The following is a 26307-nucleotide window of genomic DNA, read 5'->3' as shown; positions in this document are numbered from 1 at the left end:
TGACTCTCGCACTCTCTCTCTCACACGGATCAGGTCATTCATTCATCGAAAATCAAACCCTAACTTTCAACAACAATCAAAGAAAAGAATGGGAGATCCTGTCGATAGTCCTATGACAGGAGTTGAATCGACTATCAAGGAGGAGCTCTCTATGGAGATTGACCCTCCCTTCCGAGAGAATGTCGCCACTGCTGAGGACTGGCGGAAGGCGCTCAACAAGGTCGTTCCTGCTGTCGTCGTCCTCCGAACCAACGCCTGTCGTGCCTTCGACACTGAGGCCGCTGGTGCCAGCTACGCCACTGGTTTTGTCGTTGACAAGCGCAGGGGAATCATCTTGACTAATCGTCACGTCGTCAAGCCGGGTCTTTTCTTTTTTAAACTAATTTTTTATTGACTAATTTCATCTCAATTTTGTTACATCGAGGAGACGATAACCTTAGTCTGTCAGCATTTACTTGAATATGACCGTTGCAATGTGTATTTAGTAATCTTTTCTTTTTCTTTCTTCTCGTAATGGAAGGATGTTTAAATGTTGTTTATCTTTTTTTTTTTCATATTGTTTCTTCCATATAAAATATGGTGTTGATTTTTTTTTTCTTGTAATCTTGAGAAATTGTTTTAGCAGAATAGGTTTTGCTTTCTAGAAAATGTAGGAGATGGATGGACTCTTGGATTGTAGGTCTGGTTTCTTGGCTATACTTATTTGTGCTTTCTATAGTTTTTCTGTTTAATGTCATTGTTTATTCAGAATCAAGATAATAGATTATTATACTATGAATTTGATTAGAAGCGTCTCCATAAATTTGATTTCTCATTTGTAAAAGTTGTTCATTTAGTTGAAGTTCGGGTTTTGGAGGGTTTAAACCTGGACTGTACATAGCAGAGGATTATTTTTCAAGTATGCTTTATGTATGGGTTTTACATGTTAAAGGAGCCAATCTAATGTCAAATTACATTTGCATGAGTTAAGTTTTCCTTTTGTGGCACTGATAAGTTCCGATACCTGCTTGTGCCGTCCCCAATTATTTGTGTACAAAGAAATGATATTGTCAAGTTTTGGAGATCACCTTATTATTATTATTATTATTATTATTATTATTATTTTGTACAACACTTAAACTAGATATCGGGCATAGTTGTTTGAATTTTTGTCACTATTTAACACGTATTTGTGATTTTCTGGACCTATAGGACCTGTAGTTGCTGAGGCCATGTTTGTAAACCGGGAAGAAGTCCCAGTGTATCCTGTGTACAGAGATCCGGTGAGTACCGTCGCCATCAAACTTAGCTAACCATGTTCTCTGACTTTTTAGTGATTAATAAGCTCTAATGTTAGTAGATTGAGTGATTTGAAAGCCACTACATTGTTTGGTGAGTAATATTATTTGATTCAGCATGGCATTGGCCATTCTCTTTCATTCTTATCCTAATCTTTATACCTGACCCGTTACACAGTTTATCAATATGTACACTATTTTGTTTTCCTCTCATCATGATAATAATTGTGATATATACATTTGAACGATTTTATCCTTGTGTATTAAATACCGTCTGTGTCAACAACAATAACATTTTGTGTACATCCTTTCAGGTTCATGATTTTGGCTTCTTTCGTTATGATCCTAGTGCAATACAGTTTCTGCAGTATGAGGAGATTCCTCTTGCCCCTGAAATTGCATGTGTTGGACTTGAAATCCGGGTTGTTGGGAATGACAGTGGCGAGAAGGTATTTACGTCACACATGCAATTCCTTAATATTTTAGGGTGCTTTATTACTTTTGTATCTCAAATATTAATGCAAATTTACACTTTATATTATTCAATGATTATAGGGCATTGTTTTCCTTTTTTTGCTATTTGAATATATTGCTTGAAAGCTTAAGTTGATAGATCCTCGTATAAGAGAAAAAAACTAATTAGAAGACAAAAATTATAGTTAAACCACCTGCTTTCTTTGTGGTTAAAGAAGCCTGTTTCTTAAAATTCATCTTTTTATTATATTTTTTTCGATTATCCACAATTCCTTTGGGGGCATAAGGTTTTAATTGGGACAGTTGTGGGGCTTTACAACTGTGGTAATCAGAATATTTTTGGGAGTTAAATCCTAATTCAAGTGTGATGATGAGAGACCCTTAGTTTCAGCACGTAAGAAATTCTCAATGCAAAGCCCAGATCTTTATCTATCTTCTTTTTCTGTATAAGATTTACTATTCACTTTCCCAAAAACTGCTCTCACAACTTTCTTGATTGTTATATTTTGGTTTCAAATTCTAGCCTAACAAGTATGATATCATAATTAATAATCTCATTCATGGTTTCTACTATAGCAAAATCTTTATCAATCAGCTGAAAAGATAACATGCATATTTCAGCCTTACATTGTCAATATGATTGTTGTAATCAATCAGTTTATTCTTGTGTTTGTGGTTTTATTTAGTTCCTCTTTAAGATTACAACTTGTGATGATGGTTTCTTTATTTTTTATTGATTTTTTGTCAACCTACCCGAAAGGGCAAAGAGTTTCGCTGTTGGTATTATGTGTACTTCTGTTTCCTGGGTGTCAAATTGTTGTTGTCCTACGTCCTAGTAATCATATGATTATATGATTTAATAGTAACCAGCTTAATTTATTATAGGAATATTTTGGTCAATTTCTCTTTTGTTTATTTGTCTCTAAATTTGCAGGTATCAATTTTGGCTGGAACTGTTGCTCGTTTAGATAGAGATGCTCCTCACTATAAAAAGTAAGCAGTAGCTTTTAGTAATGTTCTCTTTTGTCTTTCTTCAAGGAGAATGTTCATTTGAAAAAGTATATAAAATTTGTTCTAACACTGCTACAGTTCAGTGATGATTGTGGTTAATATATGGTTGTCATCTTATGTTGAAATCAGCCCACTGATGCTCTTTTCTTGAATAATTCTTTTGGTTCATTCCTAATATCATAGTCCCTTGTTTTTGAGGCTTCAAGGCATAGTTTTCATTACATTCTCACTAACCTCATTTGCCGTTTCTTTTGCCTTTTTAGCTCTGCTGAACTTTAATTATCACGCTAATTCATAATATGGAAGCCTGGTTCCTTTATTCAGTTAATATCTGTGATGCATTCTCGTATTGCACTTGATTTTCTTTTTATATCCTCTTTCTTCCCCTATTTTTTTTTGCAATCAGTATTTTATATCCAACTGACTGTTGGCTTCTCTGATTCTCATGTTGATCTTCCACAATACATAGTAGTTAACAGTGGCTGCTTTTTGGTGCAGGGATGGCTATAATGATTTCAACACATTCTACATGCAAGTAAGTATTTAAGCTAAGATCGGAGGAAATCTGACAATTATCACATACTTAGTCTTTTCTCGAGCAATTGTTGAGTTCTGTGGCTGTATATATGCTTTAAGAGTTACTTTTCTTTTGCCATTGTGGACATCTAGTCCATTGTTGTAACTCTTTTTATCATTGATGCACATATTTTTGTTTTCTATCCCAAAAAAAAAAAAAAAAAAAAAAAAATTCCTTCTTCTTATTTTGATTAAGTATTTTCTTTTCTAGAATTGATGCAGACTGTTTACTTCTTTTCGTTTATGGTTTCTACCTGGGGTGTGTTTAACATTTTTGTTCTAATCTGATGGAAAATTTATAGCGAGAATGGGACACAAAATTGAAGTGGGTGAATGAGATCTTATTTTTGAAAAGGTTATAAATGGAAGAAAGAAGAACCAGAAACCCAGTGGGCGTGAAAACATTGAATCTCAGAAATGCAGCACCTTTTGTGTTTTTTTATTGGATAAGAAATTAGACAATTATATTGGCATCTTAGTGCTGAAAATCTCAGACTGATGTGAATCTCTGTTTGATATACCTCTTATGATTTAGAAGATCAGAAGTGCAAAGGGATTTCGTTTGCCAAAAGGTTTAGACCATGATAGGATGAAAGATGAACAAGAAGAACTGATGGATTTGAAAACACTGCAAGCCTAAACTGCCCTACAAGATGGTTGTTACCAGGTGAAAGAAAAACTAAGATGGAAGAGCTCTGCCATTAGAGAATCATTTGAACTTATAAGATTTCGAAGATCAGTTGTGTAAAAGTTGATTTGAGGGCCAATTGAAAATGCAAATCTTGGCATCATGAAATTGTTGATTTCACAAATTTTATCACCAAAATTTAACACCACTATTTAAGCTGTCACTGTTGTACTATGTTGTTTCTATTATTTGGCTTGAGTTGTAACAATCTGTTTAGTTCTTTTAGCATAAATTTGGCATTGATATAGGATTGACTTTTTGTTTTGATTTTACAAAATTCAAGAAAGCCATAACATTTTATTGCTGCAACCAATTTGGGAAAAAGCTTTTCTGGATCCAAATTTTGCTTAAAGTTGCAGTATTTGTGCCTGTTGGTCCTATGTTAGTATGGTTTATTGCAGCCTATGTTTTTCTGTGATTGCAGGCAGCATCGGGGACTAAGGGTGGTTCAAGTGGTTCTCCAGTTATTGATTGGCAAGGTAGGGCAGTGGCCTTGAATGCAGGTAGCAAGTCGTCAAGTGCATCTGCCTTTTTTTTACCTTTAGAACGGGTGAGTTTCTTTTATTTATATGTCGACCCTTTGTGTCACAATACTGGTTATTGTATGAGATAGAGCATAACTTTTGCAGTGTTGCAAATAATTAAAATTAAGAGGTTACTGTTCTTGAGTTTGTGAAGAGTGGCTTATGTCATAACTGAAGTGATCTAAACAAACTTACTTAAGATCTGATATTGTTTCCTGCAAATTTCTAATTTTTTCGTGTTTAGTTAAAAAGTTTTTGAATAGGTTCAGGTAAAATTTTATACAGAACTGTGATATTTGGTCTAATGCATTGTTATTAACACTTTTTTTCAAACATTTAATTTAGAACAATATATTCGTTCAAAAAAAAATGTATCATAGAAGAGAATTTTATTATCAGTGCTTATGATGGTTCACTAGTTAGACTAGTCTACTTGAATTGTGAGTTTTGAAGAGCATTTATAAGGAATGCATTGATTTATGGCACTCCTGGATGGAGTATATAGAAATTGTGTAATATTGATTGTTGGTGGAGGTACGCTATGTAATAGACATGATTTTTTAATATGTTCCTCATAGTTTTAGTATTTTGTATTTAAGTTCCTCCTTTTTTAGAGGTATTATACCAAATTTCTTTTCTAATTCAATAAACTGGAATGCTTAACTGTTGCATTAGATCCTGTTACTGCCCTTCTGGCCATAGTGCATATCTCAGATGGTGAAAAGAAATTTTAGTTTCTGACTGGAATTGTTTCCATATCTTTATTAACTTTTGTGATTGTTTTATAGGTTTCTAGTACAATGTTTGTGTGCTCACCTTTTGCTTTGTTTGAATATAAAATTAGTTAAGACCTACACTAAAAGTTGATACTTAAACCATGTGGTTTTATACAAATGGATCAGGTCATGTCACTGTTCATTAGATTTACTCCTAGGAGTTCTACTATCCAAGTTTTCTATTTCTTCTGAAGGTTCGCTTTGCTCTTTGGGCCTTTCTGCCATATATTGTCATTGTACATGTGAACCCTTGAATTTTCGTTGAATACCTAGTTTTTTAAGTCAGTAGTTTCTCGCCACTGAAAACACATTATTATTCGATTTTCAGGTTGTAAGAGCACTAAGATTCCTCCAGAAGGGGAAAGATTCTTATATAAATAAATGGGAGGCAGTTTCTATTCCTCGTGGTACGCTACAGGTTTGTTAATGCTGTTGTGCTTGTAACGCCTTACTTTTACTGATGTTTCATTTTTTTTTTTTTTTTTTTGGGAAATGATGTTTCATTTATTATCATTGTGTTTTTGACCTTTTGTTTCAACTATGTTAGAAAGAAGGTTGAACACATGTTGGTCAGTGTCATGAAGAGTTTGTTGTGATGTCTTGATTCAGTAATTCTCAGATTTATATTTCCTAGTAGATTGCTAAAATTCTATCCCCACTCATATTCTGCTTGGCATTGGCTCTTGTATGATATCAATTTTTTTCTTGCAATGTAATTGTTTTGGCTTATTCTTTTTAGTGAATATAATCCCTGAGTTCATCCCTAAGCAAATGAAGCAGATGTGAAATATGATCAATTTATAGATGGACGAAAATTGGTGTTCTTGCTGTACTATTTATGCCCATATTTAAAATTGTTTTCTTTATTCATCTGAATTCGATAGCAATCTTGGTCAAGCATTTCTTGGGGTGTTTTGATATACTTTTGTGGACGAATTGGTACTCTCTTGTACTTATTTTAAGCTTGTTTAACTGAAACACATATAGATTTACTATGGAAAGCTTATTCATTGCTTTGCAAATCCTTCTTACACTTATATAAGTTTTATTCAGTTTCATCTTTGAAAAAAAAAAAAAAATTCTGGTATGCTTTTGGAACCTCCCCTTAGTAATGATGTCTGTGGCCTTATTGCAATACCATTTCATTATGTGTGATGGGATTGTTGTATTTATTTGTTTATTCTTGATTCAGAGTATGAATATTTCTTAACAAGTTGTTGCTTCTGCTTAATATATGCTATTGTCATTGGTGTACAGTGTGGAGAATTTATTATTTGTGACATGCGACAGTTATTTATGATGTAGGTGACATTTCTTCATAAAGGATTTGATGAGACCCGACGACTTGGTCTCCAAAGCGGAACGGAGCAGGTACTTGGGTTGTTACTTACATTCTCTTGTTTTGATAAATATCTTATGTAGAGTACGATTTCTGAATATTCTATCGTACATGTGTTTAGATGGTGCGACATGCATCTCCTCCCGGAGAAACTGGATTGCTTGTTGTTGACTCTGTGGTGAGCATACTTGAGAGTTCTGTATATATTTTCTTAAATAAAGTAGTCATGTTTGTTTCTTTCTAGTCCAATTATATACTTACCACAATCTCTTTTTTAATATCATGTTTGTAATAAGATTTTATACATATTTCAGGTGCCTGGTGGCCCAGCTCATTCACAATTGGAGCCGGGTGATGTCCTTGTTCGTGTGAATGGGGAAGTAAGTGGTGCCTTCAAATACTAACTCTAGTTATTTCTTGCACTGACCCATTTCTGGTGTGTGTTTAAGTTATATATATATATATATATTTTTTTTTTTTTTTTGCTTCGGTTGCTATATTCCTTGACAGGGTTAGTTAACAATAGATTGGTGCTCTTTTTTCTTGTTCTTCTGCCCCTCCCTCAGCGTGGGTGACTCTTTAAGTATTTTATCAAAATGCATATGGTCTTGTTTCTGAATGTGTGTATGGTTATCTTCCTTGTTGCAAAGGTTGGTTTGTCTGTTAGATCGTGAAGAGCTGTAATAGCAACTTATAATATATGTGGGCTTAGTTTGTAGTTTGCACGTGTACCTATTCTGCTTGTGATGATGCTGGGTTGTGGGATTTATGATGTGTTTCACTTTATTTTTTTGTATGTTTATTTAAAAAATGACCCTAGATATATGGAAGAAACTTCATTTCAAATATTCATTTCCCTGAAAAAGTTGAGTAATGGCAATATTCAATGTTTGATGACTTTTCTTGATCATCAAAATTCTACTGCAGGTGATTACTCAATTTCTGAAATTGGAGACTTTGCTTGATGACAGTGTTGGGAACACAATTGAATTGCAGATTGAAAGGGGTGGCACATCAATGACTGTAAACTTAGTGGTGAGGCTCATAATGGCTTGCAAGTTTGTTATTGTCAACGTTCAACACAATTGCTGAATTTAATATGTTCTCTTTTAAACTTCAGGTCCAGGATTTACACTCAATAACTCCTGACTACTTCTTAGAAGTAAGTGGTGCAGTGATACATCCTTTATCATATCAACAGGTAGGTTAAATTTTGCTGCTTTTGCTATGTAAGCATGTCAAGATATTTTCAAATTTATTTGGTGAATTTGTTTACATTTTAACCCTATCTCCAGAAGTTCACTCAAAATTAAGCATAAATTTTTATCAGAATTGGGTAAAACTTTTCTCTGTTTGGATTGTGCTAACATGGTTTAGACTATAATGTGGTTTACGTTTTATTTTCTGTGCTTGCTTATTAAGATACATTATTCAAATGGTTGCTTTTTACAGGCTAGAAATTTCCGATTTCCTTGTGGTCTTGTCTACGTTTCGGAACCTGGGTAAGTTTATCAATATGTACTTACTGAAGTTTTGTATTGTTAGCTTTATTTTATTTTTCAGCTATTGTTTTTTTTATATGTTGTTTTCTGCTGATTTAGTTATTTAATGTGAGAAGAAAGTCTATCATGATAAATTTGATTGTAGAGTGAATCAACTGCACATGATCACATATTTAATTACTTTAACATTTTACTAGTGGAGAAAGTTCTTATGAGATGTATTACTGGTGCTTTTGTTGTTAGCCTAAATGTCACACTACAGATTTTGTCCCTAAAAATCATTGGCACTTATTTAGAATAGCATGTTTGGTCAGCATAACCTTAATGGCTTACAATGTTCAAGGATCACTCCATGTTGAATGAGAAACACTTGTTTAACGTGAATCAATGGGTTTGGTGGAGTAACATCACCTAGTGTCTAATTAATATTTAATATCACTGATTACTTAATTTTCTGGGACTCAAGTGAGAAGATTGTATGTTGTACAACACAATTTTGTTTGACATGATGTATCTTTCTGATTTGCCAACTCTTTTCTTTTAAAATTGTTATTTCAATTTACAATGTTACCCTGTTTCTTCTTCTTGTTATTTTTTAAATATTTAATGTTCAACTATTGCAGATATATGCTATTTAGAGCAGGTGTTCTTCGCCATGCGATCATTAAGAAATTTGCTGGTCAAGAGATATTGCGGCTTGATGAACTAATCTCAGTTCTCTCTAAGCTGTCTAGGGGTGCTCGAGTGCCATTAGAATATGTAAGCTATACGGACCGCCATCGCAGGAAGGTATATGATTTTAACTATTGCCTCGTTGCCCTATTGGATATTTATTGCAAAAAAGTACTGCCGGTTGTGCTATCTAAATTTCAGTATATATGTTATATTTGATGTTTTTCACTTGGGTTTATGATAGTCAACACATTTCATTATGCTAATGGATGATGATATTGAATTGAGGGTTGGTGAGGGGCAACAAGTAAATTGATGAGTTCTGGCCCTTTCAATACCTCTATTTCAGGCCTAAATGTGTTTTATGATTGATTCACTCAATTATTGCTAGTTTGTACCTGAGAATTGGATTTAGTATGAGATAAGGTAAAGGTTATCAGAGTCACTGATCTATTATTCCTGGTTTGACAGTCTCCAAATTTCAGGCCTAGGCACTGGGTATAGTTGACTTAAAGTGGCTGTTAAATTCTGATATGATTATTCAAAATTTAATGAGTGCTTTCTAATTAATGACTTAACAGGTTGTGGGGTACTTATTGCCTCAGTGATTTTAATCCTCTGCAACTTCTAGAAGTTTGTTTTGAAGATATTTTCTTAAAAAATATTTTCCTATAAGAAGCAAGATTTTATTGATATTTAAAGAATGACTGGAAAAGAGTAAAGCAGTGGACCACCCTACAAAACGTTGCATCGCTCTATACGAAACACATAGTGACGCCAGAAATAGAATATCCTCACTGCAAAATAATCTGTAATCAGGTGATAGAAATCAAAATCATCTAACTGCTGGGTGTCTTCGGTATGTTTTTGTTATTTCTGGAGCAGAATTGTAACTGTAAAGTGTCTGAGAAATGTTGTAACATTTGAAGGGCTAAATGTGGGAGTTTTCTATCATTTAGAGCAGAAACATAGTGCATTTTATTATACCATTTATTAGATACTGTAGTTACTCTTTTTGATGTGTATTCCTATTGGTATTCAGCCATGCATTGCCACTTTTTGATTATCATTCATATAAGCCTGCTTACTGGTGTTCTCAAATATGAAAGCATTGTCAGCTAATTTTCCTTTTATGCTTGCGTCCTTCTATCTGGCTGCATATATTGTTTTCTATTCATTGTTCATTGTGTACTTGTGGGTGTGGTGCACACATGCACAGTCCTCACTCTTTAAGTTTTAAGTGTTAATTGATTTTTTGTTGTGTCTGCAGTCTGTTCTTGTAACAATTGATCGCCATGAGTGGTATGCTCCACCTCAGATATACACTCGTGATGACAGTTCTGGTCTGTGGACAGCAAGGCCTGCTATTCAGTCCGAGTCTCTGTTGCTGGCATCGGGTACCAATGGTGCAGGTCTAGGCTTAAACAATCAGACAATTCTGTCATGTGGTGAGCCTGTTCATATGGAACATAAGCATCAAGGTAATGACCAAGAGTTGACTGATGGTGTTACTAGTATGGAAACTGCCAGTGGAGATGCTTCTATAGAGTCACATTCTCGAGATGAATCTGATAGTGGGAGAAAGAAACGACGAGTGGAAGAGTACGCATCTGCTGATGGTGTAGTTGCTGACGGCTCTGTACATGAAAGTGGAGATGTTAAGTTGGAGGATCCAAGTACCATGGAAAATGCAGGTTCAAGAGACTATCAAGGTGCCACTGCAGTGACAACAAATGCTTCATTAGCAGAACGTGTGATAGAGCCCACTCTTGTAATGTTTGAGGTAATAATTGAAAGGTCCTTACATCATGATTACCTTAAATTAGCTGTCTAATTTTGTTGATTGCCTTCGGTTTTGGTCAGCGATCTTCTGATACTTGTATTATTTTCTTTATTGCTTTCTTGAGATAAATGTTTTTCATTACAAAAAGTAAGTGCTGCTATTTTGTATCAGGATTTACATTTGATACTGTATTAATAGGTTCGACCTTGGGCTTGGCAAGTGTTGCACCTCATTGAAAGAATTTTCTTTGGTTCAGTCCTTTTTTTTTTTTTTTTTTTCCCAATGAAATTATTATTTTAATTATAAAATATTTTCTGAGGAAGTGATGTATTCTTCTTGTAAGTTTTCATATTTTCCTTTGGTATCTGCTGGTGATGGGGATGATAGGTTCTTGTGAGGCTATTACTAATTAAATGTGGCCAAGCTTAAAGCTGTTAGAAATTTATTGCATATGGCTCAACGAATTAAATGCAGGACGATACAGAGAAACTTTCTCACTAGATTTTTCCATGAAGCAAAAGGAGCTGTAACATTATTATTTCTTGGTGAAAATTCTAGACCATGGGGACCTCTTAACGTAAAGGAGACAAACTAAAATAAGTTGTTTTTGTTTTTTTCCTGTTGAAAAGTGTTTGAGATGATTTGTGGGTTGTGTGGTCTGCTAAGGTCACTATTTGGTTCCTTTAATTATTCTGTTTGATTCTTTGCTTTTCTCTCTCTCTCTCTCTCTCTCTCTCTCTTTTCTCTATATAAAATTTTGTTTCTGAGAGCTTGCATGACAAATAATCTTCTGGAGTAGAATAAGATGATTGTTATACTTGCAGGTTCATGTACCACCGTCATGTATGATTGATGGTGTCCATTCTCAACATTTTTTTGGAACTGGTGTCATTATATACCATTCTCAAAACATGGGGTTGGTTGCAGTTGACAAGAACACAGTTGCAATTTCTGCGTCAGATGTGATGCTTTCATTTGCTGCTTTTCCAATTGAAATACCCGGAGAGGTAAACTTTTAAAACGTAATTAGTTGAAGGCTTTGTCTTATGCTATTGGTTAAGTTTGCCTACTTTGTGTTGCAGGTGGTTTTTCTCCATCCTGTTCACAATTTTGCTCTTGTTGCTTATGATCCTTCTGCCCTGGGGGCTGCTGGTGCTGCAGTGGTTCGTGCTGCTGAATTACTTCCAGGTAGTTGCCTTTTGCTTTCATTCCACACTGTTATCCTTCAGATTACAATGTTCTATGTGTTTTCTGTATTTTATTGATGCATCACCATCCGTATAATTGTTAGTTTTTACATTTGTACTTTCTTAAACAGAACCTGCATTGCGCCGTGGGGATTCAGTATGTCTTGTGGGGCTGAGTAGAAGTCTACAAGCAACGTCTAGGAAATCCATTGTGACCAACCCGTGTGCCGCTTTAAATATCAGCTCAGCTGATTGTCCACGATACAGAGCAATGAATATGGAAGTCATTGAGGTTGATACTGGTAAGGGAGTCAGAATTGTTTATAATGAATCTTAAAATTATGAAAACTGGTATGAGTTCAGTTGGTTTTTATTAAATGCTGTATTGCAGACTTTGGTAGTACATTTTCTGGTGTGTTGACTGATGAGCAAGGAAGGGTTCAAGCTATCTGGGGAAGCTTTTCAACTCAGGTTTCTACTGTTAAATATCTGCTTGCTATCTGCTACAGTGTGGCAATCTGTTTTGATGCTTACTTTCCAATTTCAGCTGAAATTTGGTTGCAGTTCGTCAGAGGATCATCAATTTGTCAGAGGTATTCCAGTAGATACAATCAGCCAAGTTCTTGACAAAATCATATCTGGAGCAAGCGGACCATCTCTTCTTATAAACGGTGTTAAAAGGCCAATGCCACTTGTTAGGATTTTAGAGGTTGAACTTTATCCTACTCTGCTTTCAAAGGCTCGGAGCTTTGGTCTTAGTGATGATTGGGTCCAAGTATGCTTTCTTCCTGATGCTTTGTTTCATTTATATTTTATTATTTTTTGCATGTGCAATATGAATGGTCCATACCTTAGAAATTCTCTTATATGATGTGATGTTCATTAATGGTAATATGTGTTTGTTATTTTTCTTGTCTGCTTACTGTGTACATGGGCTTTTTGATATTAGTTTCCTTGGAAATTTATCTTGATATGCAAAACGAGAGACATGTTTGCATTTTTACTAGTTTGGTTTTATATTTTGAGATGGATTCGAATTGAACCTTTTCTTTTACATGCTTCTTAAAATGATATATTTTATACATGCATTTTGAAATAAAAAATTCTGGCTATGTTAGTTCATTTTTGTTGTTCATTGTTGGTCAATGTTTCCTGTAGGCTCTTGTCAAGAAGGATCCAGTGAGACGACAAGTTTTACGTGTTAAAGGTTGTTTGGCTGGATCAAAAGCTGAGAATTTACTTGAACAAGGTGACATGGTGTTGGCAGTCAATAAACAGCCTGTTACTTGTTTCCATGACATAGAAAATGCTTGTCAAGCATTGGACAAATATGATGAAAATGATGGGAAGCTTGACCTGACCATTTTTCGGCAGGTAAGCAAACAGATGTGCTCTTTATAAATTTCAGATTTTTAATTCCCATCTTCATTGTCTTATTATTTTTTTGTTTTAAAGAGTACAAACTGGAGGGTTTTTTAATTTTTTCAAATTTTTGTTGAATTAGCTTTGATTTGTAGTGTAGGATGTGTAAGATCTGTAAATTCCTCATTATTACATACTTTGAAGTACATGATTTTCAGGGACGTGAAATTGAGATTAAGGTGGGAACAGATGTCAGGGATGGGAATGGCACAACACGTGTGATAAATTGGTGTGGTTGTATTGTTCAGGATCCTCATCCTGCAGTCCGTGCCCTGGGATTTCTTCCTGATGAAGGTCATGGTGTGTACGTAGCAAGGTAAGAATTTCGCATTTACTTGTAGACTTTACATACTTTCTTTGACATGGAAAGAACATCATGGTTAGAGTGTTGACAGCAACGTATTTGGATAATCGTCATATGGAGACATTAACTTAATAGCCCTGCTATAAATTTACTCAACTAGCAAACTTTATTACTCAACTATCTGGACCATTAGAGGCAATTGTTTTGAATTTTTTATGTAATTGCTAAATTCATATCTTGCTTCTTTGTGGGCTTCAGTCACAATTTTTTTTTTTTTTTTTTTTTTTTTAAAGTATTTTCACTTCTGCTGTGACCATTTCCTTGCTTTACTAACTGGAAAAAAATCTCTTACCAACATGATATTGATGATCTGTCCATGTTATCAGGTGGTGTCATGGTAGTCCAGTTCATCGATATGGTCTGTATGCTCTTCAATGGATTGTTGAAATTAACGGAAAGCCAACTCCTGATCTAGATGCTTTTGTCAATGTGACAAAGGTATTTTTACTTTATTACCAGTATTTACATTTTGATTTAATCCTTTATCTATCTGTTTATCTATCTACTTGCATTCATACACAATTATTTGTATGTGAAAATTTTCCATCTTTTTTGTTTATGACTCCCGAAAGGCTTAAAGTTTTCCCTTAAGAAAAAGCTACTGACATGTTAAAAGTTAAAAGCTCTTTCTTATGCATTAGTTGAGGCGTTTTATCCTGTTGATTTGGCTAGAATCCCCTTGTTTTTTATGTAACACTGCTTTATTGCATAAGTTTTTTGCTTGATATGTATTTGTTGGAATTAGTGACTTACAAATGTTCTTCAGAGGTTTTGAGATGGATGGAGTAAACTGATTTTCTTGATACTGATTTAGGAAATAGAGCATGGAGAATTTGTCCGTGTAAGGACAGTTCACCTGAATGGGAAGCCTCGAGTTTTAACGTTAAAGCAGGATTTGCACTACTGGCCTACTTGGGAGCTGATATTTGATCCTGATACTGCAATTTGGCGCCGAAAGACCATCAAGGCAATAGACTGCAGTAGTGTATAAAGGAAAGTACTAGACTTCACTGCACCCTTTTTCATCGAGGAGCAAGTTGGAATTTGAACATAGACTGACTTGGAATTCTTGGTTCCACTGAAGCAGCAAGCTCGCGCTCTCTGTTAGATATATAGAAGAGCTTTGAGAATTGAGTCGAAGGAGGTGGCTACAGTGCATTTGCTATATAGTTAGACACTTATTGTGCCCAAATATTAAAATTATAAACTCTTTGAGATATAAACCAATTTATACATGATATTTATTAGGGAAAAAAAAAAAAGATAAATAAAAGATGTTTTGAGTTTGCCCTTGTGATGAAAGTTTTAGTTGATATTACAAAATGCTCTGTAAAACCAGTATCTGTTTTTATAGACGCCCTTGCCTTCTGATTGAATGATTGACAGGAACTGAGTTGTTGCTTATCCCAATTCCCAAGCAGGTAGTTGGGACGTCTAATTTCATGTTAGACATTAGGAGATAAAAAGTTTCAAAGTTGAGTGGAGGTCCTTTATTCGCAGCATGTGATTTCTTATGTAAAAAGTCTTTACAGCACTTATATATTATCACAATTCGTATCTTATATGGAGGAATATTCCAATTCAGTGGTCACAAAAACAAAGTTGTGTTTTATTTACAAAGCAAAACTATATGTTTATAAACCTATCCGACGACATTAATATTTCCATCTCAACTTTTAAATTTACCATTGAAGGGCATTATTGTAGACTCAGTATATTATTGTTATATATATGAACGCTTTTGCATTTGTCAGCTTGTGTCACAAATTATTTTGGTGAATGGTAGGTTTAGAACTTTGCATCTCCATCGAATCTTTTGGACCACCAAGCCTTGACACCAAGTGACAATGACTATGAGGTGGCTATAATCATAGACGATGCCAAACAAGAAAATAAATATACATCGCATCATTGCCTTTTACTCTTAAAGTTTATAATTTATTTTTCTAAAGTGTAATTTGCTTTATAACAATCCAATATAAGAAATTGGGTGCCACAAGTTATGCGATAAGCACTTTTATCAATATATTTTCGCTTCCCATATAATTGATTTCTTATATTTTACAAAAAAAAAAAAAAAACCAATATCACATTGTAATTTCCAAATTAGATATCAATTAATTCTCAAATTCTTGAAGAAGCACATGTCAGTAACATGAAATTCTAGTGAGAATCTCTAGTATGTCACCAACTCTTCAGTAGATACATGGAATGGAACATATAGTGAAAAAACATAAAATCTGTACGGCATTGTTCTCCTACTAGCCCTTCCCAACTTAGCCATCACCATTGCCAATCAACTTGGCCTCCTAGACATTTTTCATAATATATAAACCCACGAAAATGATGCATGGAACCATAAGGAGCGATCGCTGAAGTGACATTGCCATGGAAAATTCGGGCGGAGGAGGGTACATGTAATACCATGGAAAGTAAGGCAATATTGGATTAGGAGGTGGTGGCGCAGCCCAAATGACGTTCCCAGGAGGCGGTGGGGGTAGTGGCAACCATGGTGGCTGTGGTATCACTGGTGGCTGTAGTTGTGGCGGCGGTGGTGCAAGTGGTGGCGAAGGTGGAGGAGGGCAGTTTGTGTTGGGTGTTGGTGGTGGTGGTGGTTGACAAGGGTAAGTACAAGCTTGAGTGGGGAGTGTAGGGTCAAGATTAATCAAAAAGACGAAGAAAAGAAGGGTTATGGAGAAAGCATTTGCATGGATGAATATAAGGGCCATGGGGCTTTACAGTGAAGGAGAAGAGGTTATGTTGGGTGTGGTATACATGTGTGGTGACTTACTATATATTGAAAGGTTTAAAGCTATGCGAGTGCAATCAATAATTCAATTCAATTATTTTTTTGAAAATTTAAGAAGAAACCTCCGCCTAAACAATTTAATACACCATTAAACTCTGGTTCAAGGAAAAGAAGAATTCTCTCTCTTTCTATATGAGTTATTACCAAATTAATGGTTAGAAATCGTTAAATCTCTTGAAAATTAAATGAGGTAATTCAGAAAGATCCAAATCATAATATATATATATATATATATAAAATCAATTACTTTTGCTTTAATGATTTGGCCCACTGAGTAGTGGGAATCATCTAATAAAAGAGCTTCAAATTAGTTGTAAACGTTGCCACTTTGACTATCTGAGTTGTGATTTATGAGTTAGGTTAATTAGCGTGGCCTAGGCCTAAAGGCTAAACATATAGGCTTAATTTATTTAAAATTGTAGTTAATGAATCATCTAAATTAAACTCTACACTTACCAATTTATAATATTCAGTCTTATCTTATTTTTTCCTCGTATTTTGTCAGAAACAAAATGATGTACAATTTCAAACAGGGGATTTAGCTATATTACCCCCTCAGTCTTGTTACCGGGGGAGTAATAACAGTTGATAATGGTCCCTTGGACGACGATGAGGGTATGTTACTGGGAGTGGGGGTAACAAGATCCTTGAAATAGGAAATGCTCAACAGCTGAGAAACGGTCCAGTGGGTGAACGAAACAGACTGATATGTCTTAATGTTTGTTGTTAAGCCAAATCCTTTTCTATATAATAAAGTTAGTGGGTCCTTTTCTATATAATGTTTGTTGTTAACACTATTCACATGCTTCTATAGTTATTTATATATACAGTATAATTCTTAAAATATGTAATATCAACCCAATTTGAATCGGTATATAAGATAACAGGAGTAATCTTCGTTTATTTTGTAAGATTCCGATGTTTGGTTTGCAAGTAATAAAATATTACGGTAATCTTTTATTGTAAATAATATTTATTATTGATAATGTGGGGGTAATTTTATTATCTTGTTAGGGAGTGTTATTAAAATATTACCAGGATAATCTGATTTTTCTACATATTTTGCCCTTAATTAATAACAATTTTGGACATAATTGCCCTCAAATATCTACCAAATAACAATTAACCCAGCCTTCCTACATTTAAGAAATTAGCTAAAACACCGAAACACAAAAAAGTTTAAAAGTTAGCAAAATACCCCCGGTCACTCAAGACCATTGCCGGTTGTCGGCGTCAGTCGTCGTAATGGTACACGGTCGACGAGATCTGGCCAGTCGTGCCTCGAAAACTGCCAAATCTAACATTTCTATGGTTGTTTCACTGTCAAAGATGTGGCTGTGAAAATGCCAGATCTTTGGCTATGAAATGGCCATAGATCTGGCCATTTTCCGGCCATGGATTTGTGATCCATGGCCATTTTCAGCTTTGCTAGTGCACGACCGGCCATATACAGTCAATCGTGAGCCATTTCATCGACTGCCGACAATGGCCAATAGTGGTGGCTGATTGTCGGTAGTGGCTTGGGTGGATGGGGATAATTTTGCTATAAATTTAAGTTTTATATGGCTAGGATGTTTTAACAAAATTTCAAATGTGCGAGGATTAAAAGAAATGATTCAAAAAATAATAATAAAAAAATTTATTATATTAATATTTAAAAATAAGGTCTATTTAGTAATCTATATAACGTATTCACTTATTTATCCTCCCAACTAAATATATTATTCATCAATTTATTTGAATTAATTACACATTTTTATAAACATTTTCAATAATTTTAAAAGTGATTTTTCTATATGTTAATATAATACACACCTTGTGACAAGCAAAGAAAGTAAAATTTAACTTTGTGATGGTGTGATCCGCATTTAAAACAGTTTGTAGTCAGCAGTCACTGACAGGTTGAAACTATAAATGCTGACTGACCTCAATCTTTCTATGTAGACAGGTTGAAACTATAAATGCTGACTGACCTCAATCTTTCTATGTATAGTTGAATGATGTTGCATTCATCTGGAAGTTCCTGCACAACACAGAGACAGAATTGAAGCTGTGAAAGCTGATGAGGTAGGAATTTCGATTAAATAAATGATGACCCACCTCAATCTTTCTATGTATAGTTTCATTACTGATGGCTATTTGGCTTTCATAAATCATACTCACATTCATGCATATTTTGTGGTTTGGTCGAGACTTACGTTTTGATTTTGAAAATTTTATTTAATTAAATCAAGTTTCCATGGAAATTAAGTAATTTGAATTTATATTTGGATTATTATCAGGATTTTGCCAACAATAACAGTTAAGAGTCAATGAACTTTAAAGAAAAAAAAAAAAAAAAAGAATTAATTATCATTTGAAACTAGTTTTTGCTTCGGATATCGAAACTACAGATACCTACTCTAAGCATTTTCAATTAGTTAGATATACCTAATTTCAGATAAAGATTTAGAAGTTAATTAACACTTACAAATTTTATTTCCCTGGAGAATTTTACAGGGAAAGGCCATAAATTATTCCTCTTTNGTCACACTAATATTAAATGAGATTGGTCAAGTTGATAAGAGTAAACGACACGTTCCCACCCAAGATTTGACAAAATCCTAAGTTAGTACCACTAGTTTTATTTATTTCAGATTCTCACCCTTAAAGTGACGAAAAAACATTTGATATAACGGTAAAGGGGTAAATTGGTCATTTTACATGGGCGGCGCACGTTAGCAGACCACTGCCTCTAACAGTCCTCCAACGCACATTAGCAGCTGTCGTTCCCGACGTTTTTCGCTCTTTTTTGGCGATTTTTCCACCCAAAATCACCCTTGTCACCACCATTTAAACCCTCATCCTCCCCTCTACAAAACCATACCATTCACAACCCCTCATCATTCGCCGATCTTCGGCCACGGCAATGAAAAACGGTCGATGAACACGAACTCTTGGCCGGTGAATGACCACGAAATGGTTGCTGGGGACATAGAGGTTTTATAGATTTGGGGACGGTGGTTGCATTGGTGGTGTCCAATTGGATTTTCACCGCCAGAATCCGGTGAAGAACACCGAAACCTTAAGCCTAACGGTACCGACGATTTGAGGGGCAAATGAGTCTGGAACCAGAGGGGTTTTGGACTACGGACTATGGGGAAGGTGATGGAGGTGACCAGGGGGTTCGACGTTGTCGGAAACAACCCGATCCGGGCTGTTTCCGACGAGGGTGTATAGTGACCGAGGGTGTTTTTGATATAATTTGAAAATAAAATGGTAAGTTTTGTAATTCTACTAATTTAGGGGTTAAAACATAATTTATTAATTTAGGGTTAAGGGCATTATGATAATTACACCCTCTAAACCCTAAAAATTCATAACACTGTTACTTTAAAGGTGGAAATATGGAATAAATGGAACCAGTGGTACTAACTTGGGATTTCGTCAAACCTTGGGTGGGAATATGTCGTTTACTCAGTTGAAATTAATGTTATCATCGATGGTGGACCAGCTAGAAGAATTGTGCAAGTTTATGGTATCCACTATCAGCTAGCACATTTTACAAGCCAACAAGATGAATATTTGCTTTCAGAAAGCTACATTCCAATATTTCATATTAAGGGATATTACATCATATCTCGGTATCCATATTCATCCGATTGATTCTCATGAGTTACACAATATAATATGCCATCAATAAAGCTTTCCTGAATGATTATCAAAGACGTGAACTAATTTGTAGTACAGCATGTAACGAATAAATTATGGCTGTTTAAAAGAAAAAAGGGAAAGAAGAAAAAGATTAAAGCCAACTCACACTACACCATGGTAAAAATTGAGGTCGATATTGCTTAAAAACAAAAGAAAAATTTAAAGCCAATTCCCATCATTTGAGCAGTTATTTAATTAATTAAGTTCATTAATAATATATTTGGCAATGATTAGCTTCCTCTCTGTTGTTTCAATAAGTGAGGCATGGTTCAAAGCTCTTATATTAATATTAATTTTGACTGAGTTAATTGGAGAAACGAATATTATACGTGAATTTATAAATTATAATCAATAAATAATATAGGTTTAAATGAAAGAAAAAGAAAGATATTAAATAATAATAAAGTTAACAAAACAAATAAAGAAATTGGATCAAAGTTGGAGAATAAAAGCATAATAGATGACCATTTATTATATGGTGGCATTGTTTAATTAAGAAAAGCTGTAACTTATCCCGAAGATAAGAAGATTAACTTTGTGTTTCCCAACAAGAAAATGCTTTGCATACTTTACAAAAGTGCAACCCTGGAACTATATCTTCTTGTGATTGTCTGTCAATTTATTATCAGAACTCTTGCATTTCATTTGCTCTTTATATCTGAGTATAATTTTATTCTCTTCTGTTTCCATTTTAGCTGATAAATATTGAAAAGTGCTTTACGATACAATTGAGAAGCAAGCTTCTTTTTCCTTTTAAACAAACTTGGCATCATCATTCATGTAAAATGTAGAATTAATCTCTTGTATTTGTCAAGCTAATATTGTAACTGAAGTTTTGTAATGGTTAAACGTGTGGAGTAATTATGGAAGAATATTTGGGCAGCAGATGATCTTGAACAACGAAGACTTGGTAAAATTGAAGGGAATCGTATACCCTGGCAAAAAGATGATCACACAAAAAGATCAACAACCTTTTTTAATTTCTTCTTTTCTTGGAAGAATATGGTCCATTCTTTCAGCTGAAGGAATACCCAACCGCAGGCCAATTTCAATTACATGGGGTCTTTGCTTCTTTGAATGCAAAATTGCTATATATCATCCACAAATAAACGATCAAATTCCACCATTTGGGAAATCATCAAAGGTTATCAACCTTTACGGTTTAGGGTTTATGATTGAAGGAAGAATGAAAGAAGAAGGACAAAAAGTTAGGAAATTAATAATAGTAATGGAAAAGCACATTGATGAACGATAGAGAAGCATCACCATTCCACACTGTCCCACTCTCCCACCTCACTCCCTTCATTAATCTTCCGTTCAAGCTCATTATTTATATTGGAATTTATGTTACAATAGTCAGAATTTATGTTAAGATCATTACTTTTTTTTGGTTCTTCTTTATATTTTGATTTTTATGAACATCCATATTGTGCATTGAAATTATTTACACCCAGCTAGAAAGTATGCAACCAACCTGGGTTCGGTTGGGTTGGGTTCAAATTGAGGAATGTATTGGCTAAATAGTTAAGCTTGGCAGGCCAACGCTTTCCAATTTCACTCGTTTCAGTTTATCACAGAGTAATACTACACATACATCATTTTTATACAACATTTCACATACAATATTATGATAAGATATGATTGGCTAATTTAAAGTTAAATTAAACTTTCACCCAATCATATCTGTCAAATATATTGTATGAGAAATATTGTTAAAAATGATGTTTGTGTAGTATTATTCTCATCACATAAAGTAAAGTTAAAGCATCTTTAAAAAAAATTTATATAAACTAAATTCTTTATTATAAAGAGTTTATTTATAAAATCAAAATCTAATAGACTCTTTATTTTTTAAATACAGATTAAAAAATATTTGACATACCACATTTAAAAAGTCAAATTTCACTCTCTATCATAATTTTAATAATAAATTATAAATTTCTATGTATTTTATTTATGATTTCCCCTCCTATTAAATTTTCTTTTCAAAAAAGTATTTTTTCTTCTAAATTTAAAAAGTTTATTAGATTTGAATACATATTTTATTTTTTATATTTAAAAATTAATAAAGATGGTGCTATATAAAATAAATATCTACATTGATATGCTCTAAAACACCAATTTATCAAATCGCCGACAGAAAAACAATCCAGAACAAAATTTGAAATTCACATGTTCTCATCGGTTGATATAGGCCGCACAGAATTTCTCAGTTGCTTCCACGTGTTAAAAACACTTTATAACTACAATTTTATATTTTTTCCCCATATCCAAAATACGTGTACACGGCTCTGACAGCACATTGACACGTGTACAAATTACATGTACTTATACTGACACGTAGCATCTACACCTCACAGCCAAGAATTATTAATTGCTTCAGTATCTCTATAAAACTCAATTCACCGGCCAAACTTTACCATCAACTTATCAACTTCGTCATCTTCACCTCCAAGCTCCAATCATAGCATTTCTGTCTTTTTAATCCATTTTTTTTTTTTTTTTTTTTTTTTTGGTTGGTTCTACTTCTGAAGTTGTTGCAAGAACGTTACGATTAACGTTATGGCTGGTGGAATTGGAGTTCCACTTTGTGTTCAGTGTGGCACACTAGCAACCCTGCCGGTGCAAGGTGGTTGGCCGACGCTAGGGTTCCTGGCATTCGCAGTGGCGGCAATCTTTGAATGGCCGTGGGGGGCTTTAGTTTATTGCTTCAAGCACGCGAAGTCGTCGTATTATGGCTCATCCTGTCACCGTTGTTACCCTAAAGTACCAATAAGATTCCTATTTGATGTTCTACCGTGCTATAAAATAATGTAACTTTAATTTACTTCTTGCTTTGCTTAAGTTCATGTACGAAAATAATAATTAGTATGAAATGATAATTAATTTAAAAAAAAAAAAATAGACCTTACTTATATTCCCTGTCTTTGAGAAGAGGGTATTTTCTAATATATTACATGTGATTAGGAACCCGACCCGGCCGGTTAAACCGATTCAACCATGACCCGCCTGTCACCTTCACCGGGTCGGGTTAAAATTTTCATATTCATTTAAAACTCTAAAAATTAAGACATCAATCTGTGACAATTAAATGTTTGAATGTTAGGGCTTTTGAAGAGAAATTGCTGGTGAGTGGAATGATGGCAAAACATCGATTTCCAATGAGTGAATCGTACAGAAATCGCGATGGGGGAGGCAAACAGGGGAGGGGTGAGATAGGTTTTGGTCAGGAGTTGAGGGATGTTTTTGTGGTGATGGAGAGTGTTTCATCGTTGGAAACATGCACTATTTGCCGATGTCGACGGTTATGCGAACTTACAATAATTTTTAGAGGTGTTTTGTTAGATTTCAAACATTTGGACACCGTTTGACCCATCAGTCAAACCGGTTAAACCGCTCAACCCGTGACTGCACGGTTTGTGTTTCTAATCACTTAATGTAATGAAAAAAAAAATAGTGGTAAATGGTAATTAATAGTTATAATATGGACAAAATCAATTGCTCAAATTTAAGCTTGTAATTCAAAGCTAACACTGATATGATTCACATAATTCTCATAAATACGTGCAACTAAGGAAGGCAGTCTTGCCTTGGACCCAGTTCATCATCTGTAGCAATAATCAAGTTTCTGAATTAAAAATATGGAAACATCTGCAGCTTGGATAGAAATTTTATTATTTCAAGATGTATTTGTATTCATATATGCACCATGTACAATATTAATTTAAATACAGTGTGAGTAAACAATACTTGAGTGGTGTTAGGTACTTTGTGACCTTTGCTTAGAAGCCTCTCCAGCTCTTTCTTCGTATTCAAAACAAGCAAAGGAAAATTCCATCTTCATCAACACTTTAAGGCAGTAAATACTATTGGCTTTTAAACCTTTCAAAGACACGCATCCAAGTCACTCCCTTAGTCGTTACTCTGAAATCAATCTATTCTTTACATAACCATCTATAATACGTCCAGAATTCGCAAGTTATAATCACTTCTTAGTTTTACGTAGGACCACTTATAGACATGGTCAATTGATCCTATTTTTTCTCGTTACTTTATTCATATCTTATTAAAAATACCATTCAGAAGCGTAAATACTGCAAATTATCTATTGATCCACTTGACCAGTCTATAGACCAAGATATAATTTACATTTTAAATATTATCAGCTAAAAAAGAATATGAACTAAGAAAAAAAATGAACTAGGTGTGCTATAATTGATATATTGAATATAATTTGTGAAAGTCTAAATTGTTGAAAAGAGTCGTTAGAAAAAAGAATTTATGTACCAATAATTCAATAATGAAAACAGCAGCAAGAGATAAATGAATCTGAAATTAAGAAGAGAAATATATATGAACTTATCAAATGAATATGAGAGAAAAGGCAAGAACGCTCTCCAAGCTTCATCGATCTGCAACCATTCTGAACAATTTATTCTCGCTATCAAAATATGAATCCATTAAAATTAAAATGCTCACAAACAGAAGAAACAGTAAGGAGAAATAGAGAACTAGCTGTTTGTTGTGTCTCCAGATCGCTCTTCGTGGTCCTACTTATATAGGAAGAGATTTAATTTAGAAATTTGGCATTCATGTTGATGGGATTATAGACAATGACCGGTCCAGCTATTTATTATGTCACTAATTCTTAAATTAAAAGTCTACATCTTGTGTGACCATTCTGTTTAACAGTATTTATTATAGTAAACAATACTTAAAGTTTATAGCATAAGGTATAAAATTAATGACGGAATCTGCTAATTATGTAAAGATGTAGCATATATTGTATTCTTATGTGACAACTGTTACACTAAAGTGTAGCTATATTATGCATGGTGCGAATAAAATATTAATCCCCCACATGATATTGAATCAATTCTGTAACTTTAGGCATAGAAAACTATATTTGGGTGACTGAATGATTTGATAAAGATTCTTAGTTGTATTACTCAAGACGTCCTAAGTTTGAGTCTTTCATCAGTTGTTAATAGGGATCATCATTGGAACTCTTATCTGGTCAATAGTTTTAGGATTATAAGGAATTAGTTGAAGTACGCGTAAACTAACTTGAATACTCCCGATTATTTAAAAAAAAAACTTTAGGCATAGATGATAGAACTATCTAGAAATTATTTTTAAAACATTTGCGGAAATTAGAAAAGTTTATTACTCAGTAATACGTAGTTAAATTTTTTAACGATTAGTAATACGTAGTAATAATGTTCATATATATCATGCTGCTGAGATTGTTTTAAAAAGTTTCTTTCAACGTTTTGCAGCATAATTATATACATGTGCTTCTTTCATGAAGACAGAATTCATAAGCTTAGTTATTAATTAATCGGGACATTTGAACACTACCAAGAACTCAATTAATTTTGAGTTTATTCCAGTCGTGAATATAATTAATGTTATCATCTTTGTTGACAATGAGTTGAAATTGTCATTATTCTAACTTCAAAGAACTAAACATCATCATCAGCGGCAATGGGCATTAAGATAAAACGAACATGATTTGAGTGAAGAGAAACAACAACATATATAAACGAGATTTTAAGGAGACTAAATGACTAATAACATCATCACCTAATAAAAAAATGCTTCCCCCTGTTACAATCACCAAAGTAAGAGTCCCAACACTCCGTATCCAGCCAAAACCAACAATATTTTAGCCACATTACATTCAGCCCTCGAGTAAAACCCCCAGTTATATGCATCCGTCTGATAAATTTGCCCAGGCATACCTGTCACATAGATGAACCTAGGTGGTGGTGGCGCCAGTGGAGGACAGTATGTAGTTTTCGGTGGAGAGGGCGGCGACGGGGGCGGTGGTGGTGGTGGTGGTGGTGGAGGTGGAGGTGGAGGAAGCTGGTCACATGGGTTGACACAAGGACATGTTCCACACTTTATACTGCTATCTGGTTCCGGAGACACCAATTCTTGGCTACTAACCGGAAATACAAGTGAAATCAAACAAATAAGCAAGATCAAACTGAGTTGTCGTTGACGACTCCTTTCACTTCTCGGCAATACCATATTTTTTTTTTCTTTTGGGGGACAGAGAAAGAGAGAGAGGGTGAGAGGGGGTTTATATATATATGAAGATATAAAGGATTAGAAGTTAAAACTAAAAGGTGTACGTTTATAAGAAATGACGAGAGAGACGGAGAGAAAGGGTAAAAAAAAAAAAAAATATGCGTTGCTTTGTCA

The 26307-nt window shown here is 34.3% G+C and overlaps 2 protein-coding genes across 2 annotated transcripts; one reads left to right on the top strand and one right to left on the bottom strand.

Moving 5' to 3' along the window:
• Window positions 1-88: 88 nt before the first annotated feature.
• On the top strand, window positions 89-14984 carry LOC116113920 (protease Do-like 7). Its single transcript, XM_031400074.1, has 24 exons — window positions 89-362; window positions 1192-1262; window positions 1592-1726; window positions 2686-2744; window positions 3261-3297; window positions 4451-4576; window positions 5655-5744; window positions 6632-6697; window positions 6787-6843; window positions 6980-7045; window positions 7593-7700; window positions 7786-7866; window positions 8118-8167; window positions 8791-8956; window positions 10110-10622; window positions 11447-11629; window positions 11705-11810; window positions 11941-12111; window positions 12201-12280; window positions 12357-12584; window positions 12968-13183; window positions 13390-13547; window positions 13922-14033; window positions 14410-14984. Exons 1-24 carry the CDS (start codon window positions 89-91, stop codon window positions 14584-14586), a joined length of 3330 nt encoding a protein of 1109 aa, XP_031255934.1. The 3' UTR covers window positions 14587-14984.
• Window positions 14985-25713: 10729 nt separating this feature from the next.
• Window positions 25714-26133, bottom strand: LOC116113927 (leucine-rich repeat extensin-like protein 3). The gene has a single exon (XM_031400085.1). It carries the CDS (start codon window positions 26131-26133, stop codon window positions 25714-25716), a length of 420 nt encoding a protein of 139 aa, XP_031255945.1.
• Window positions 26134-26307: the final 174 nt, after the last annotated feature.

Source organism: Pistacia vera, unplaced genomic scaffold, assembly GCF_008641045.1.
Source record: "Pistacia vera cultivar Batoury unplaced genomic scaffold, PisVer_v2 Contig692, whole genome shotgun sequence".
NCBI classification, from domain to species: domain Eukaryota; kingdom Viridiplantae; phylum Streptophyta; class Magnoliopsida; order Sapindales; family Anacardiaceae; genus Pistacia; species Pistacia vera.
Note: the sequence above shows the minus strand (reverse complement) of the source record. Positions and strands in the feature narration are given on the sequence as shown.

What these genes read in the sequence shown, in the direction of transcription:
- LOC116113920 (XM_031400074.1), top strand. Translation starts at nt 89, where the DNA reads ATGGGAGATCCTGTCGATAGTCCTATGACAGGAGTTGAATCGACTATC. An exon ending in TCAACACATTCTACATGCAA is followed by an intron (nt 3,298 to 4,450) that starts GTAAGTATTTAA and finishes CTGTGATTGCAG; the next exon opens with GCAGCATCGGGGACTAAGGG. An exon ending in TTCCTCGTGGTACGCTACAG is followed by an intron (nt 5,745 to 6,631) that starts GTTTGTTAATGC and finishes TTTATGATGTAG; the next exon opens with GTGACATTTCTTCATAAAGG.
- LOC116113927 (XM_031400085.1), bottom strand. Translation starts at nt 26,133, where the DNA reads ATGGTATTGCCGAGAAGTGAAAGGAGTCGTCAACGACAACTCAGTTTG.